General features: G+C 37.6%; 1 protein-coding gene across 2 annotated transcripts; it reads left to right on the forward strand.

The window, feature by feature from the left end:
• The first annotated feature begins 471 nt into the window (after positions 1–471).
• LOC110457568 (organic cation transporter protein-like) lies at positions 472–19,663 on the forward strand. Of its 2 annotated transcripts, none has more exons than XM_021508899.1 (10): positions 472–760; positions 3,915–4,152; positions 5,406–5,509; positions 6,054–6,208; positions 6,604–6,772; positions 13,499–13,708; positions 14,916–15,142; positions 16,283–16,464; positions 17,383–17,549; positions 18,761–19,663. In XM_021508899.1, the coding sequence occupies exons 1-10, from the start codon at positions 615–617 to the stop codon at positions 18,831–18,833; spliced, it is 1,671 nt and encodes a 556-aa protein (XP_021364574.1). In that variant the 5' UTR covers positions 472–614; the 3' UTR covers positions 18,834–19,663. The 2 variants fall into 2 exon arrangements, with proteins under 2 accessions (XP_021364574.1, XP_021364575.1); XM_021508900.1 differs by having other exon boundaries at positions 714–776.
• The last annotated feature ends 184 nt before the right edge of the window (positions 19,664–19,847 follow it).

Genomic DNA, 19,847 nt, shown 5'->3' on the forward strand with positions numbered 1-19,847 from the left:
ATCACCGGGACTTACCATAGAGTGTCTTCATTTGTATCACCGGGACTTACCATAGAGTGTCTTCATTTGTATCACCGGGACTTACCATAGAGTGTCTTCATTTGTATCACCGGGACTTACCATAGAGTGTCTTCATTTGTATCACCGGGACTTACCATAGAGTGTCTTCATTTGTATCACCGGGACTTACCATAGAGTGTCTTCATTTGTATCACCGGGACTTACCATAGAGTGTCTTCATTTGTATCACCGGGACTTACCATAGAGTGTCTTCATTTGTATCACCGGGACTTACCATAGAGTGTCTTCATTTGTATCACCGGGACTTACCATAGAGTGTCTTCATTTGTATCACCGGGACTTACCATAGAGTGTCTTCATTTGTATCACCGGGACTTACCATAGAGTGTCTTCATTTGTATCACCGGGACTTACCATAGAGTGTNCAAACCAACAACTCTTAATCTATAGTTTCGGTGTACAGGAGACAGGAACCAGTTCTAACAAGGATATTACATAATACCGTGTTTCATTAAGAGTGAAATTAATTTTGTTTGAACAAATGTTAACATTAAAACGGATCATTTAAGCCGATAGCATTCACAGAAACAAAAATGAAGACGTTTGACGATGTTCTCGCCTCCATTGGAGATTTCGGCACGTACCAGAAAAGGCTGTATGCATTCTGTGTGATTCCAAACATGCTCACTGCTTCTCTAACACTCATCACAGTGTTCACACTCAACGAACATCACCACAGGTAAACAAATGTACAGGTAACATATTCAAGTTCAGGTTTTATTATATCCAAATGCAATACAGCATATAGGTTACAAATATACATAATTAGATATTCAAAATTCATATGTAATGTACAAGATGGCGGAGGACAATTCCATTCAAATATATGTATACCTACAGACATGTATTAATGATATCACGTACATTTTTACAGCATGATATTTCGTAAAGTTGCTGAAAGTACAGTATTTAACAATATGATTATGTTTGTGACGTTACTACATGTATATATGTGACGTCATGAAATAATGACATCATAATGAAAACACTACATAGCTTCAAACAGTCAAAAAGAATCATGGTATGTCATTAAAGTACTATTTAACGCGCTATTAACGAATATTAAATAACTTTTATTATACATGTACACTTATAACAAAGTAGTTTCAAATAATATTTTAATATAATATCACTACTGAGCGAGGAGAATTACCGATGACGACACAGCTGTATGATGTAGCTGTGGGATCGATGAGCCCTAGGCGGACGACACAGCTGTATGATGTAGCTGTGGGACCGATGAGTTCTAGGCGGACGACACAGCTGTATGATGTAGCTGTGGGACCGATGAGTTCTAGGCGGACGACACAGCTGTATGATGTAGCTGTGGGACCGATGAGTTCTAGGCGGACGACACAGCTGTATGATGTAGCTGTGGGACCGATGAGTTCTAGGCGGACGACACAGCTGTATTATGTAGCTGTGGGATCCACTGTAGGCTTAGTGTATCTTGGTGTTACTTAACCTTAAAGGTGCAATCACTGTAGGCTTAGTGTATCTTGGTGTTACTTAACCTTAAAGGTGCAATCACTGTAGGCTTAGTGTATCTTGGTGTTACTTAACCTTAAAGGTGCAATCACTGTAGGCTTAGTGTATCTTGGTGTTACTTAACCTTAAAGGTGCAATCACTGTAGGCTTAGTGTATCTTGGTGTTACTTAACCTTAAAGGTGCAATCACTGTAGGCTTAGTGTATCTTGGTGTTACTTAACCTTAAAGGTGCATCCACTGTAGGCTTAGTGTATCTTGGTGTTACTTAACCTTAAAGGTGCAATCACTGTAGGCTTAGTGTATCTTGGTGTTACTTAACCTTAAAGGTGCAATCACTGTAGGCTTAGTGTATCTTGGTGTTACTTAACCTTAAAGGTGCAATCACTGTAGGCTTAGTGTATCTTGGTGTTACTTAACCTTAAAGGTGCAATCACTGTAGGCTTAGTGTATCTTGGTGTTACTTAACCTTAAAGGTGCAATCACTGTAGGCTTAGTGTATCTTGGTGTTACTTAACCTTAAAGGTGCAATCACTGTAGGCTTAGTGTATCTTGGTGTTACTTAACCTTAAAGGTGCAATCACTGTAGGCTTAGTGTATCTTGGTGTTACTTAACCTTAAAGGTGCAATCACTGTAGGCTTAGTGTATCTTGGTGTTACTTAACCTTAAAGGTGCAATCACTGTAGGCTTAGTGTATCTTGGTGTTACTTAACCTTAAAGGTGCAATCACCTGTGTGTTACGTTCATCTTTAAAGTTACTTAGATTCATATTCCGTCTTTGTGTATTGCAGAGTTATCTTCTTTTGTGAGCAGGTATTGATTGTTACGTCATTTGTTTGTGAGAGCAACGTCATCAATTTTTGAGAAAACGACGTAATTTTCTCACACAAACCAATGACGTAACAATCAATACCTGCTCACAAGAGAAGATAACTCTGCAATACGCAAAGACGGAGTACACCCAACACGACATGAACAGATAAAGTTGTGATCATATGCCAACATATTAGATACGGCTAGACAACTGAGTAAATATAACCCATTTAAACAAACATGGTCTTATACTTGATCTGTATTTCTAGTGATAATAAAAAAAACTGTAGTATTAAGGACACGGCTATAGAGGTATGTACCTTTGATTTGTTAATTTTAGAAGTTACAATAACTCACTTCCATGCCTGTTCAAACGTAATGTCTATTGAAACCACTTGCCATGCTAAGCGTAACCATTACCAAGTACTTTGTAACGGTACCAGATCCCCTGATAACAGACAGATCATTGTGATTCTTTTGATTGCCATTTTGACGGACACGGGTAAAATACATATTTTATATGTTATCGTTGTTCAAATACCTGCTTGGGTCAATAAACATAACACTAGTATACCTGGCGTTTTCGCTGCAGTTTAATTTTCGTCTTTTTCGCCCTCCGTAATGAAGGCGAATTTATCATTAGCGACTATAAGTAGCCAGCATAATATACGTAGTAATGAAATGTGAAGCAGGAATTAACACTGAGCGAAAATGGATTTTATGGATGAAGGGAGAAAGTTCGACTGCACGAAAATTTCCCGGCATATATGTTTCTTTAGGTCAAAATTATATCGTGTAATCAATTATTTTATACATCTCCCGCGATATATCAACAAACCATTTTAAAACGCCAATCTTTCAATGGACAAAATAGGGCATGACATATCGAGTTATTGATATGACGTCATGTGCATTAAAACAACAGCCCCGGACTAAGTTTAACATCCAATCGGGAACCGTCGGCACTTTCCGTAAACGAGTCTTTATCATCAAGTGCTGTTCAAATATTGAATTGGTGTCAACAGTTCTGTTTGTGAACGAATATTTTCTTACATTTAACCCCGAATAGCCTTTGTAAATGAACCTACTTTGATTGTAAAGTTCAACAACACGCATTCAAAGTAGCCGTTGTGACCTTCAACTTTGTTTACATGTACCAAATATTTACCTAGGTGTCTTATTTCAGTGATACTAGTGCTATAAATCAATTTTATCAGTTACACAAGTTATCATATTTCACTCAAGTCTTAAATTTAGGTCAAATGACATTAACTTATGGATAGTTGAAATTGAATTCATCTTCCCAATCATTCCGTTCACCGTGCTCGAAATTCCAGGGGTTACCTCTATTACTTCATCTGCGCATACGTAACTTAGCATAGCCCCTAGAATTTCGAAGATCGAAATAATGATTTCAAAATACTGACCATAACGGAAATTTCAACATTTGAGATGCCACCATTCTTAAAATAAATCGTTTGGAAATAAATACTCATTCACATTATATACAAGTGTTCAAACTTGCTTTTGTAGTTGTCAAATTCCCGAAGTACCGATAAATTCAACACATGATTTATCTACTCTGCAATATGTCAACTCCTCGCGGGATGTTTCCATTCTCTTTGGTAACCACTCCAACGGAAGTCACAATCAGGAGGCGTTACAGTGCCACATCAGCAGTTGCAACGAAACTTCAAATATGACGTCACAGACAAAATGTACCAAGTGGGAGTATAGCACAGACGAAATGTCAAAAACGCCTATTTCTGATGTGAGTTTTGTATGAATTTACAAAATTTCGTTTTTCTATTAATCAGTTCTCCGATTTTCATATTTGTGTATTCACTGAGCTTAGTCAGCATGCGAATAATTTTGTTTACGGCGCAATTTTAGCTATTTATATACCAGTAAGTATTTTCCTTGTCAGTTTTGAGTTGCTCTTCTGTACATTCGATTCATTCTGCCCAAAATCTGTAGACTTGTTTTCGAGATATATCAGTCTGAAATCAACATTGGTACCTGCCCAAACTATTTAGCATTCAAGGCATTTCCAGCATTTTTATATAAAACAAATGTGACGTCATAGGTGTCAACTATCAGACACAGAGAATTAATCGATATAAATTACATAGTCAAGGATGGTAAGGCAAATTAAACTGCTCATGTGCCTGTGCGCTGCTTCAATAGATTCTAAAAAAAAATCTGCTTGTTATGATATTTGTATTTCAAGATGTCAATCTTCTATGTGAATAAAGGAGACCGTAAAATGTAAACTAGTTGATAATACATTTCATAACATCAGTGCCCGTCACTCTTACTTCCTCTCGGTTAATATCGCTTTCTCGGGTTCATATAACCACATATTCACCTCAACAAAAGCCCATAATTGATATTTATGTAATGGAGGCAGTGTAATTACTGTACATTTCTTATTTTTTGCGAATCACTATTTTCGCAGTTGCACTTTAAGGAAATATTAGAGATGGTACTAGTTAATTTTCATCAGGTTGATAAATCATTGTATCTACCTTACTTGAAGTTCATATTAGTATATTACGTCAATTGCCTACGTGTCCCACCGGTTGATAAATAATTATCAAACTTAATCGAAGCTATCAATGGTATTCCTGTTTTCGCAGATCCGAACTTTTGCAGTTTTACAAAAACTAGCCAAATGCACGGAATTGTTTTTATTTGATTACATATTTTATGGGGTTTGTGAATCATTGTATCGCCCAAAGTCAAAGTTAATAAGGTTATATTAATCATTTTTTAAGATGTTCCCCGGGTTAATAAATCACGTTATCAACCTTAATTGAAGTGAATAACAGTAAGTTATCTTTTTGTTAGATGTTTTTTGGTTCGATACAATATTGTATAAAAATGTATTCTTACTTAAAATAATACATTGCATCATTGATTTAGATGGACATGGGAAATAGTAGTGGGAAAGTTAACCCTCGTTCCACTTTCCTTGTGTATTATTAACAGTAAGTTATAATGTCATTAATGTGTTTTTTTCAGTTCGACCTCGTCTGCGACAATGTCGTGCTTCGTTCACACGCGTCAATGGTGTTCTTTGGCGGGACCTTAGTTGGCGTAATTTTGGCGGGAATGTTGGGCGATGTGTAGGTATACTTTTATAAAAACCAACAAGAGAATAAACGAAGTATCAACAAAAAATCATATTTCGAATAAAATGTTGATACAATTTGCCATATAAAAAGGGGAAACACTGACATGGAGACCCTTGAAAAAGTATAAGGTGATTAAGACCAGACGTTCCGAAAGGGTATGCGTCTTCTGCTTTTTCGATGATATCCGCCGTGTAAATCTAAGTCGAAACCAAGTAATGTCACGTCTTTGCATCGAGAACTCGCGATCGAGTAGTGACAGCAAAACCACAAGGCCCCCTAAGGAGCATTATCAAAAACATCGACCTTCATATCAAATTAAGAAATAAAATATTTTTCTGTGCAGGTCCTACAATAACGATCATCATGACACGAAGAAAAATGTACTACCGTCAATGTGTTGTGTATGTATTGATGTTGTGTTGGTTGTTTGCTATAAGCAATGTTGTGTAAATGCTTTTTTTTCAATGCTGTGTTTCGATGTTGCATTAAGCCGGAAGTCTGTTGCAACCAGTTTTGTATTTCATATATACTACAGGGTTGGCCGGAAGCCAGTAATGGTCATTGGTGTGTTCACACTGACGATATCTAGCATGGCGTGCGTCTGGTCGTACAATTACCAGATGTTTCTTGTCACTCGCTTCCTGACCGGGTTATCATCACTGATGGTGTTCGCTCCATGCATGCTGATCCGTAAGTACGAGACATGCCCTCGTTCCCTTGGTTTACATTCGACAAACAGCGAAAATAACTGTAAACCATTTACTATAAACAAGGTTTTGTATTTCTGTCAGGTCGTTTTCGTCACACGTGGATTACATTAGAAAAACAACTCTTTGGTCAGTCAAATTTATTTTTAGAGTACATTATTTTTAAAGTTCGTTTATCATAATAAGCCGCTTACAAATCAGAAGTAACACACAATATGCGAGTTTGTTAAGTAGTTACTTTTCTAAAAATAAATCTAAAGCGAACATAGATTCCCTGAACATTATAGTTATGAATAAATTCGAGGTCGTACATAGGATGCTTGTGCGAAAATAAAATCTCGCGATTTACTGACTGACTTACAGTATTTATTTTCACAGCTATGGAGATGGTTGGACCGACGAAGCGTGTGTTTGTAGGAATCATTATTGAACTGTTGTGGTGTATTGGAGAAGTGGTACTGTGTGGTCTGGCCTACTTTATCAGAGATTGGCGGACCTTACAACTCGTCCTGGCCATACCCTGTGTTCTTCTGCTCGCCTATACAGTGTACGCCCATTCATACGTCTCTTTTTACATTGTTTTCGCGACAGAGCTAATTTCGCGATTTCGCGTCAAAGATGACTAAGTAAATTCAGCAAGATGGTCAACGGTTTTTTATGTAAATGACAGTTGAAAGTTCTATCTCAATTGATTTTTAGATACAGTTCTTAATTAAAAGCATGATTTATTAAAGTTTTCGTAAAAACTTTATAAAACACTTCTTATTAACCAAGACATATCTGCGAGTACTGAATTTGATGAAAACTTCAGGCAGGGACATGTCACATCCTTTATAACGGAATCAATACATAAGTAGGCGTTACAAAGTATATATACTTAAGTCTAAACTACATTTTTTCAATGTATGAACGCAAATAAGTTATAAACATATTCCATGAAGCGGTATTCTATGAAGCGGGATTCCACAAAGCTCGCTTCATGGTATAATTATATGGCTGTAACCGATCATACAGGCATGGGCACTGAAAGATACAGCTCAATACATATATTTACATACAAAAATTTATCATTACTATTTATCTAATTATATGCATTCCCTTGTATATACGATATTAAAGTAACTGCCCGTCAGTACAAACGAGATTTCTGGAACAGCCTTACGTCACCAAAATGTTTGCTTCTAATGGTTGTCTCACGTTATTCGGGGCGGAACGGGAGGCTTCAAAACGACGCTAATCAAATTGTGTTCATAGCCCTATGGACGCAGTTTCTTCTGGTACTGCTTATAGGGGAACTTGCAGCGGAAATGTAAATATATATGAATAAATACAAGACGCAAACAGATTACTCGTCCAAATATAACCCAGCATAAGAAAAATCGACATAACATTGGAAAAATACTATTCGATTTAGGACTTCCGGTTGCGCGCGCAAATCGAGATGGCCGATTCTAGAATTGCTCCGTATCAAGTTTAGAAAACATCCACCAGAAATAATGGGATCCTTATAGAAATATATTTAGAAGTGTGTCAAAACTGTTGACGAGGTATCCATTGACGCGACGGTATTTGTGTAAAAAATCGGTACTAGAGAAAGGTGTATGACATTATTTGTGGCTCTGTTCCTGTCGGTCAAGAAAAAGAGATGACGCCCATGTGCTCATGATTTCGAACTGGAGTTGTGGGTCCACTGAGGATGAACCAGGATGTTTACAGGATGAAAACAACTGTTTGCTTCAGGTCTGCTCTGTTCTGTTGAATGCGTGGCCTAAAACTGTGAGTAGAAACCCGTTTTTCTATTCTCGGCAAAAATACAAAATCCGGTCGAGTTCATTGATGTTGGGGACGGAGGAAACATCGTCAGGAAGCCTGTATAAGTATCTGACAGTAAGGGATATACCTTAGGAAACCAATTTCTCAGCGGGAATAACAATCATTTCCCTTTCGAGTTATGTTGTATCAGTGGAGGGAGGACTTGTAGCCTTGTAGATACAATTGAACAAAGGATCGATAAGTGATTACTAAACATAAGCTAATTGCAATATACTTGTGGAGTAGCACCTGTGACATCGGGATGAAGTCAGGTAGGATTATCGCTATCAGAAGCCTCCATTGCGACGACACCGTTAATGAAGTTGGAAGAGGTTACCGAAGGGCAATCGAATGTGTAAACAAACATAATGGGGAGGCAGTAATAAAACTCTTAGAATGCTCTCCATTCAGCATTAGTAAGTGGCACCAGTACAGAGGTTTGTCCCAGGACACTAATATCATCGTTCATGATAAGGAAGCAACAAGACAGTATAAACTTCTCAATCAACATATTGCCGAACTTAACACGTCCAACGATCAGTCAAATCTGAAACCAATTAACAATCTACAGCGGTGTAGAAAATCGAAGGGTAAACTGCCCAGATATTCGTACAACTTCACCTTATTGAAGGATGGTGTCCATCCAGGGAAAACTCTTTGTGAAGTTTGGACAAAACCACTAATAAAGGACACTCATCCTATCCACGAAATGTACTATAGGGACGATATACTGACAGTAACGGTGGATACAGAGGAAGAGGACTGCTTATGATCAATATTTACTAGGTGAGTGTAACTCATCAGTCATGATCAGTCGTGTATAAGTACTTAACATTTGCTAATTCAAATTCAAATTGAATCCAACAATGGTGTTAGAGACACCCTACCAGAGCGCTAATAATATGTCCGATGTTGAGTAGGTGAGTTTAACTCATCACTTACTGATCATCGAATAGGAAACCAATATAAATGTGTGTAATTAGGTGGGATTACCTCACCACTACTACTCCACTTATGTAGTGCACAACAGGTCATGACATACAGAAGGTCAATGTATGTCGGACGTTGAGTAGGTGAGTATAACTCATCATTTAAGCTTCTGGGTATATAAGATGTAAGCTTCTGTCTATTGATAAGTATACACCATATACAGGGTATATAAGAAGGTGTGTTTAACTAATCACTGTAACTCGACTTGTGCAAAACACTAACGGTCACTCAGTGCAACCATTCTATACGGTATATTTGTAACAATAGAGGAAAAATTCACGGCCAGACCGGGGGTCGAACCCGGGACCCTCTGAACTCTAGACGGATGCTCTACCAATTGAGCTATCTGGTCGCCGACGATCGACCCAGTCCAGTTCCGCTACATTCCTCCCTCCTTTAACAAAGTCTTCGACCCCGAAGACACACGAGACCATATACCACCTTCTGTGGGTATATTTTGTTGGGTGCCAAATGTAACAGGAGAGGAAAAATAAACGGCCGGATCGGGGTTCGAACCCAGGACCCTCCGAGCTCTAGACGGATGCTCTACCAATTGAGCTATCTGGTCGCCGACGATCGACCAAGTCCAGTTCCGCTACATATTAACCTTGCCTCAAGCAAACTTTCTGATTGTTACACGACATGTAGCTTGTGATAATATTTCATCACTACCTCTCGAGCACACAACGCTATAACGACAAAGTTATTCCAATATCTACCACTACAGTACATGAACTGCTAAGTTTATATATTAACTAGGAGCAGGTGGGATTATCTCGCCACTTCAGTTGATTTACACAATGGCTGAGGGTGGGAACTTCATTCCTACAAATCGTTATAAAAGGTCTCGTGACGATGCATCTCTAGAACTCTGCGGAAGGTGTGAAACAAAAATAGATACAACATCTAACACTTTACCATGTAGTGGCTGTAAGCTACTCTTCTGTCAGAAATGCACAAGTATGCACTGTATATGCCTGTATACAAAATGGAAAACTAGCGGACATGTCTAGGTGCTGCGGGAGCTGCAAACATACCAAACCAACACTAGATAACATCAATGCTGCCATAAGCCAGCTTTGTCAGTCAAATGACTAGAGAATTACAGGGATTGTACCAGACTACATGATCTTGAACTAGAAATCAGATCAAGGAGGAAATGACAAACACTAGACACGTCATACTAGAACAATTAAATGTTGAAATCAACAGCACAGTCGACAAAAGAACAAAGGAACTAGAGGACCGTAAGGCGAGAGAAACCAACATTATAATGTTCAACATACCGGAAAACACATCGGCCAACAAATTGGAAAACAAAACAAAGGATGAACAAGACTTTACAAAGTTATTTCCAAGTCTAGGTCTGGCAAATGCAGCCATAACAACACATTTCAGGCTGGGGAAATATATCCAAAATAAAACTAGGCCACTTATCGTTATATTGGCAAATAAGAAACAACGCAAGAGAGATACCAACAAAAGCTCCAGTACATCTTAAGAATGCCATACTAACAAAGGATAGGACGCCAGAACAGATAAAGGAGAGGAAAGTAGCTAGGGCACAAATGGAAACTACAGCGCCAAATATCATAACAACGACTGCTACTGTACATACTAATCATATACCTAATGAACCCAGGAGAAATGTACCAAATTCACATATACCTGAAAAAGAGCAAACAGTCCCTGTACAACTGACTGTACAAAGCCCTATATCAAGAGTTATTGTTAATCATTGGTCCCTTTCTGGCGAACTGGATGAGTCCGATGAAAACACATTTCCTTACCCAACACCGGCAAATAATTCTGTTCTGGACGTTACTCTAATTGAAAAAGATAGCTATGTTCCACCTACATCGCCCGAAGTAAATCGTGCATAGGCTGACAGTTTTACTCTTTTAAATGATGTAAAAACGAGGGCTTCGTGTCTTTTTTTCTACTCAAATATCGACGTCCTGACAATTACCAAAAAACGCTGAAATAAAGAAATACATTACTCGAAAAAGCCCAGATGTTATCTGCCTAACTGAAATAAATCCAAAGTCAATATCAATACCGATAGACGAGCAGACCTTTAATATCGAAGTGTATAATGCCTTCTTTGGGAAACATAAGAAACCAGGAGTAGTAACAGACACCGCAGCTCACCTCGCAGCAGGGGAGGCAGTAATTGACGACGACAATGAGAAATTTGTGCTAATCAGTCAAAATAGTGATGACCAAGCCAACATAAAACTTCTGCTGGATACTGTATCTGCAATGCCTATGTCACATCTACTACTGGTAGGAGACTTCAACCTGAAAGAAATTGATTGGGAGACACTTAATTCAAATACCAACAACAGCCACATAGCATCCAAATTTGTCGGGAAAGTTCGCGACTGCTTTCTGCATGTACGCAACATGTTAGTGAACCAACTCGTTATAAGGACAAGTACCCTCTCTTCTAGATCTAGTGTTAACTAACGAAGAGAACATGATTGATGTAATAAACTACCAACCAGGATTAGGCAAGAGTGACCATATCGTCTTAACATTTGAATTTCTTTGCTATTCAAAACCCTATCCCAACAAAATTGACAAATTGAGTTATCATGGAAGAGATAATAATAACATCAGAGAGGACCTACAGACCTTGGACATAGGTGAGCTAAAGTCAATGGAAGGTACAGTGGACACCTGGAACTACTTTGCTGAAAAACTATTCAGCAATATGAAAAGAAATATATAAGTGAGCAAAGTATCAACGGGAAAATCCACAAAAAGCATACATAGACAACAGCTCGATGGCGGCTATTCATAAAAAACACAAGGCATGTGTTCGGTTATTGTACTGCAAAACTAAAGAAAATTTTGAGAAGTTTAGAAAAGCAAGACAAGAAGTGACATCACAAGCGAAAAACTCAATAAGAAATTGCGAAAAAGGACTAGCACGTTAAGCAAACTAACTAAACCTGATGGAACGCTTGCAACAGATGCTGAAGAAACATCAGAAACATTGAATAATTACATGTGTTCGTCAATGACACAAACATCAATGAGCCAAACATTCTACCTAGAACATATAGAGAACCTTTGAACAACATCATAATAACAACAGAAAGTGTCACAAAAGCAATCAACAGACTTAATCCAAACAAAGCGGCTGGACCACACAATATCCACCCAATGTTGCTAACCAATACAATTGAAGAAATAGCAGAACCCCTGTAAATAATCTTCACCATGTCCCTAGAAGAAGGCAAGCTACCAGAGTGCTGGAAACAGGCTTTTGTAACACCAATTTTCTAAAAAGGGTCTAAAATAAATCCGTGTAACTATAGACCAATTAGTCCCACGTCAGTCATATCCAAATTAATTCAGAGAATTATCCGAGACAATATTCTACAACATCTGAACCAATATAGCCTGCTAACCAACAGTCAACATGGATTTAGAACTTTTAGAGTCAGTCGAAGACAGGACAAAAATCATGGATTCTGGAAACAATGTGGACGTAGTCTTCTTAAAGTTTGCCAAAGCATTCGATAAAGTTTCTCAGCGTCTGCTGCTGCACAAACTGGAACTATATGGTATAAGAGGGAAAAATACTAGATTGGATAAGAGCATACCTGTCTAACTTGACCCAGAGAGTCGTCCTTAATAGGACAGTCAAATACCCTACCAGTCACCAGTATAGTCCCCCAAGGGGGCGTCTTAGGACCCCTCTTATTCCTGATCTATGTGAACGACATGCCAGATGGGGTTAACTGTGTGATAAAAATGTGTGTAGATGATACCAGACTCGACAGCAAAATATCCAAACCTGAAGATAGAGCTAACCTGCAAACTAGCATTAATAACATTTGCGAATGGACAGAAACGTGGCAAATGGAACTAAATGTAGAGAAATGCAAACACATGGAGATTGAGTATAAACCAAAAACATCATCATATGGAATAGTCAACAAAGGCCAGGAAATCAACATCACCAAAACAAGGACGGAAAAAGACCTCGGGGTAACAATTGACGATAAACTAAAATTGAGTGAGCAAACACCTACAAGAGTCGACTAAATGTGCATTTGAGAAATCACCCCAGGAAATTCAGTCTACTAGAACATTTAATGCTAAATGTAAATAGTGTAAATATTATTAGCGCGAAACCGGAAGTGAATTAATGTAACAGTGTATGAAAAAATATTCAGACATCGAAACAAGCTCCAATGAGCTTTCTAATGATGGAAGATACTGTGAATAAATTTACAATGCTGTGTCTTTAGCAATTTTAACGAGAAATCAGGTCCTTGCCACTCCTATCGAAATAAACAGTACGGCAGAACTACTGTATACCGGAAAATTTTCGCCCAGTTAAAATTTCGCCCTTCGTCCAATATAAAATTCGCCCTTCATATTAAATTTCTTTGTATATTCGCTGTAATGATGATTTAGAAAAAGGCACAGTACACAGTAATAATTTCCGTTGCAGTATCATTCCAGAATCCCCCAGGTGGCTTCTTTTGGTGGGAAGGAGAAAACAAGCTATGCAAATCCTCCGAAAAATAGCCAAGGTCAACGGAACGACCTTGACCGGAGAGATAACAGAAGTATGCCGGGAAAGTGGGTCGTTGAGGGACATTCTAACCTTATTGAAAAAGCCTAAGCTCGTACTCAGATGGACCATCGTGTCATTTATTTGGTAGGTATTTTCGTAAGGAAATTCCACACGAACATATTGGCACTTTATTTGGAGGCGATTTAAAAGCAGAAAGAAAAATGCGACTTAAAAATTTGTAATTGGGAAATATTTAATCCTTTTAAGAGCGCACATCGATGTCTTGATTTTTCGATAAAAACACATAATCTTAACAAACGGACAAAGGAATACAAAAACTATTATCGCAAGCTTTTGATCATCGTTTGATGAACAAGTGAGTTTATTTGATGGTACTGGTAGCAGTACGGTTATATAGTTATACAGAGTTTTGTTTAGTCCCTGTGAAAACCGAGAATATACTAACTTTGCCATTGGTAGAATTCAGCGTTTATACAATTCCATATAAAGTACATTTAGTAGGGCTGACTATAAAGTATACTTTGTGACATAGAAAGACTTTCATTCTTAGAGAAATATTAGTTTTTTTAAAAACAACATACAAGTTTTCATTCAATTTTAATCATATAAAATTACACACATACCTCAAAATGTTAAACAACAACGCATATTGACTGGGTGTTTGTTGGTAAGTGGTGGCTCTAATACTTCCGTCATTTTTAGTTTCCTTCATCAATATTTCGTAATTGGTAATTCGCTTTCCTTATACTTTCATCACCAATAAGTTTCCTTCGTTATACGTCAACACCAATAAGTTTCCTTCGTTATACGTCATCATCAATAAGTTTCCTTCGCTATACGTCATCATCAATAAGTTTCCTTCGTTATACTTTCTTCATCAATAAGTTGCCTACCTCATCCGTTCATAATCAGTATTTCACATTGCTCATCTTTTCATCATCATTAAGTTGGTTCCTAATCCTTTTTATCATCTGTTAGTTGTTTTCCTAATCCTTTATCATCAATAAGTTGCCGTCCTCGTTCTTCTTCCTCATACTTTGGTCAATTATTCGTTATTTTCGTTGCCTTCCTAATCCGTTCTTTATCAGTTGCCTTCCTCACACCTTTTTTCGCCGTTAATTTGCCTAGTTAAAATAAGTTGCCTTCCTCATACCTTCATCATTCGGAGGTTTTTTTACCTCCTATACTTTAATCACATCAAAGTTGTCTTTCTCATCCTGCCGTCATCAAAAATTTGCCTTCATCATAAACTCGTACTGTGTAAGTTGCCTTCAACATACTTTTGCTTTCGTCATCAATTGGTGTGACATCACCTATTTATTATATTTAGGTTTGCCATATCTCTATCCTACTATGGTCTCATCTTGAATGCCGGAAGAATCGGCGGGAATATTTACCTCAACTTCCTGGTGTCCGCCATAGTCGAGGCCCTAGGCTACAGCTCGTGTCTCGTTATCAACGACAGGTTCGGACGGAAGATCATGAACTGTGGCAGCCTCGTTCTGACGGGAGTGGCCTGTCTATCCACCATACTAACCACGCAGCTGGGAGGCGAATGTGAGAGTTTCTGCGTATCTATGTTATTAATTAAAAGAGAAAATAAGAACTCCTCCTTTAAGTTCACCAGTCGGTTATATTGCGTCGAGCGTAAACAATTAACATTTTCGACTTCCTCCGAACCGCTAAACTGGTTGACATAAAACTCGGTACAAACTGATCTTTCTTTTCATGCCGAACTGAATATCAAGCATGGCCGCAATGGCTTCCGATTTGTTCAGATGTTGTTGACTTCTCAAGAATGTCTGAAGCGATTGACTTAAAAAAATCAAAAAAAATCGCGTTTTCTCCTTAAGAATGGCTGGGGTTATTGACTTCAAACTTTGTACAAGTGTTTATGATGAAATAAGTGTTGCTACTTTTCGTTTCGATCTGAAGATCCAAGATTAATGCCATAGCTTCTGATTGACAGAGCTACCTGAAGACTTCTTCTTAAGAACGGCTACATCAATCCCCAACTTGCGTTATTACGATTCCTGTCAATCCGAAAATGTATTATAGCTTCCCTGACCTCTGATTTGCTAAGACATTTTCGCCTTTTTTTCTCTTAGGACGGATGCACTTATTGTCTCTAACTTTTTTACAAATGATCCTTTTGAGGTTCCTAAAAGGTGTTCTTTCTTTTCGAGCCGATCAGGTGGAAAACACGTTTAATTTGCTTCGACATTTTCGGATTCCCAAGAATGGTTGAAGTGATTGACTTCAAACTGTGTTATGTGGTCCCAAAAAAAGAATTCTTACTTTCATGTCCATCTTAATTTTTTTTTAAATAATAGATGCTCCAAACTTCGTGCAACTGTTCCTTACGTGATCCCCACACAAGATTGTTCTTTTTCATGCCAATCAGAAAATCCAAAATGGCATCTAATTGACTGGGAGATTTTTGATTTGAACGCATGTAAGCGTAAAGGCTCATTGGGCCTCATGTTATATTATAAATTGTCCTCAGACATGAAGTTTGAAATCTAAGCAAATGCAAAATTATCTTACAAAGCAAATGTTTTCGTCGGAGCATTCGTGTCGCACAAACTATAATATAGTGGGAATATATCGAAAAACAAGAACAGTTTGTAATCTGCGGTATTGTTTATTTGCTTCCCAAACGTACAAACTGAAGTAACAACATTCCTTTTTTTCCAGCCCTCAGTTGGTTTACCATCACCCTGTCTATGATTGGAAAGTTCGGAGTTTCAGCAGCATTCGGAAATATCTTCATTTACACCTCGGAACTGTTTCCAACGTCCAGTCGTAGTTTCATTCTTTCCTCGTCCAATATCTTCGCACGTATCGGATCCCTGATATCGCCCTACATTGCCGACCTGGTAAGCAATATGGTTTTAGTACCCCAAGATTATTTCAACGTGATACCAGTCATCTGCGATAGATTTTGGTGTTTGGGAGAGGGCATTAATTTTGAGATGAGTTAAAAATGCTTAAGAAAAGTCGTTTGTCTTGTGAACCAAAAGAGTTCGATAATGCTTCGGAAAATATCTTGCCTATTGGAAAAGTCCCCTGTGTTAAATATATTTTGTTTGATAAAGAGATCAACCATGACCCTTATCGATAACACAGCAAACTAAAATTACGCTAACGTATACAGTTCATGTTCAGAGCTTCAGACCGTGTCGCAAATATGATGGAATTTCGAAGTAATTGGGATTAAAATTCATCAAATTCATTCATAAAAGTCACATAAGGTAGACTTTTTGAATGGTGCATTTTCATTAGATTGCACTGCGTATACTTGTGTAAGGTAGCTACATACAAAGGTAGCTCGTACAAACATGGCGTCCGATATTCTATCTAACGTGGCATTAGTCACTGATCTAGAGTTTTCTTTGCCTTGAAATCCTCCCCAATAGATTTCCAGTTCCGGTACATAACTTCAATGATGTTATCATTCCTCTTGCAATTTCCGTTTAACAAAAAAAGTACTCCTAACTTCGGCGGGGTAGGCATGGAACAAAAGGGAACAATCGTTAAACGGAATTATTTGATTTTACATTTTCTTAGGGTCACGACTTTCAAGTTTGCTTTACATACTCTCATATTACAGTAATAGTAGGAAGGGTCTATGTTGCAATCAACTCACTTAAATTCCAAGATATCAATACTTTCGCTAATACTTAAATGGAGAGGCGATAATGAATTAAGATATGTTTTGAATATTTTTAAGCAATGAATGTTTATGCTCTATTGTGCGGATTACACTTTTTAGTTCTTATTTTCTTTATTCACAGTCTTTACTTGTGGACAGTATGTTTGGGAAGGCCCTCCCTCTAATTATATTCGGGTGTCTGGGTCTGTCTGCTGGCCTGGTATCACTGGTCCTACCTGAAACCCTAAACGCCACCCTGCCAGACACTATCAACGACATACTGTCAGCAGACGACAAGGACTCGAAGAGGTACCATAGTCAGCATCTGTTGATCAAGCTACTGCCGGGGGAAAGCTTGATTGGGGATACTCCTGATTAGTAGTATATAGACCTATATATGTCCTTTTTCTAGATCTATTAAAGCCTTGATACGGTTGATTCCATTTACAATTTTTGACAGGACATAATATGATATGGCATTGTCTATCTGTCAGACCTGATTATGTTGAATGCGTTTTAGAGCAATAATCTCGATATTCGCCTTGGTACCATGTTGCCATGTTCATAAAAAGTAAGAAAGAATAAAAGGCCAAAGCAGCTTGGGGGAAACAATTAAGGTTAAAGAGATTAAAAGATCAAGTAGCACGAAGAATTATAGGCTTCAGAAACAAAATGTAATTAAAACGCAAGGAATGGCAAGGAAGAATTATTGACTACTGACACAAAATGTCAAGGTAGCAAGGCAAATTTATTGGCTAAAGACACAAAATATCAAGGTAGCAAGGCAGAATCATCGGCTAAAGACACAAAATGTCAAGGTAGAAAGGCAAAATTATTGGCTAAAGACACAAAATGTCAAGGTAGTAAGGCAGAAGTATTGGCTAAAGACACAAAATGTCAAGGTAGCAATGCAAAATTATTGGCTAAAGACACAAAATGTCAAGGTTGCAAGGCAGAATTATTGGCTAAAGACACAAAATGTCAAGGCAGCAAGGCAGAATATTATCGGCTGAAGACACAAAATAACATGGTAGTAAGGCAGAATTATTGTCTTCAGCTAAAGACACAAAATGTAAAGGTAGTAAGGCAGAATTATCGGCTAGACGCAAAATGTCAAGGTAGCAAGGCAAAATTATTGGCTAATTACACAAAATGTCAAGGTAGCAAGGCAAAATTATCGGCTAAAGTCACAAAATGTCAAGGCAGAGTAATTGGCTACAGACACAAAATAACATGGTAGTAAGGCAGAATTAGTGGCTAAAGACAAAAAATGTCAAGATAGCGAGGTAGAATTATTGGCTACAGACACACAGTTTCAAGGTAGTAAGGAATATGTTTAGCCTTGGTACTAAATTTAAGGTCAAGATAGGAAGAATTTAAGGCTTCAGAGATTAAAGGTAAAGGAAGCAAAATCACTTTGGTCATTATTTTCAAAGTTATGAATTTTATGTCGCAGTTATTGATTTTTCCACATTTTCCCAATGTTACACTAATACAAAATTACAATTTTATTGTTACAGAACTTGGAAACATTACCACAATGACCAAGACAATGATGCCATGCTGGGTATGCCACTACGGTCGTCATCCTGATGCAAAAGACTACTTAGGGCACAATAAAATATACCTGTTTTATAGTACTTGTGTTGCATTACTGTCTATAAATCTGTTGATAAAAGCATCTGTAGTGTTAGGGGATCGGAGTCTTGGGTCCCATTCCCTGGTCAAACCCAGTGTTACTCACATACCAAAACATCAATCATTTCAACTGTCATCAAAATGGAACTCAGATATGTTCAACTTCAAAACTTATATTAACAAAAGGCCCAATGGGGCTGTATCACTTAGCTGTTTTTGTATGGTTTTGTTAAATTAACACACCTCACATCTGTGACCTTCAATGTTGGTCAAGATTGTTGTTGAACATCCATTCCAAAGAGTTGATACCTAAAACTTAATACTAAAAAAACGATTTTTGAGCTTATACAATCAAAATGTCTCCTTTCCTATTTTCACTCTTCAAAGAGATGCTGTATTTAAAATCTGTCCTTGAAATTTTTAGCCCTCGGGCACTTTTTAAAACAAATTTCTTCAGTATATTTTAACAGTTCTAAAAAGTAGATGACGTTTGATTAACTCTCTCATTCAAGACCAAATAACTAGAACACAAGACATTTTAACATCTCCTAAACGGTTCTTAATATATTGTTGTTAGAAATTTTAATTATAAAGGTTTTAACCCACGTTGACCTTTGACTCCGATAGGCACTTAAAGGTGACGTTTGACCTCATTACAGTAATAAAGAAAGCGATTAACACAGCTGTTCTACATAACATGCCCAAGTATCATGACAAGACCAAATGGTTCTTAAGATATTGTTGTTTGGAGTTTTTAACATATTTTACCCCTGTGACCTTGATACTATGTCAATGTCAATTTAATGAGGAAACTTAATAGCACTCTTGTCCAGTGAGCATTTTACTCGTAAGAGAAAACTTACGATTTTGTTCCGTTTCACAAAAATTCTTAGGAGATTTTTAAGTGAAAAATTTATAGTAACTTTACGATAGCTTTACCCCTCTCTTAAGTGCAAAATTTATCGTAAG

This window comes from Mizuhopecten yessoensis, unplaced genomic scaffold, assembly GCF_002113885.1.
Source record: "Mizuhopecten yessoensis strain PY_sf001 unplaced genomic scaffold, ASM211388v2 scaffold9253, whole genome shotgun sequence".
NCBI lineage: Eukaryota > Metazoa > Mollusca > Bivalvia > Pectinida > Pectinidae > Mizuhopecten > Mizuhopecten yessoensis.

What these genes read in the sequence shown, in the direction of transcription:
- LOC110457568 (XM_021508899.1), top strand. Translation starts at nt 615, where the DNA reads ATGAAGACGTTTGACGATGTTCTCGCCTCCATTGGAGATTTCGGCACG. An exon ending in CTCAACGAACATCACCACAG is followed by an intron (nt 761 to 3,914) that starts GTAAACAAATGT and finishes TTGCTTTTGTAG; the next exon opens with TTGTCAAATTCCCGAAGTAC. An exon ending in CTTCTGCTCGCCTATACAGT is followed by an intron (nt 6,773 to 13,498) that starts GTACGCCCATTC and finishes TTTCCGTTGCAG; the next exon opens with TATCATTCCAGAATCCCCCA.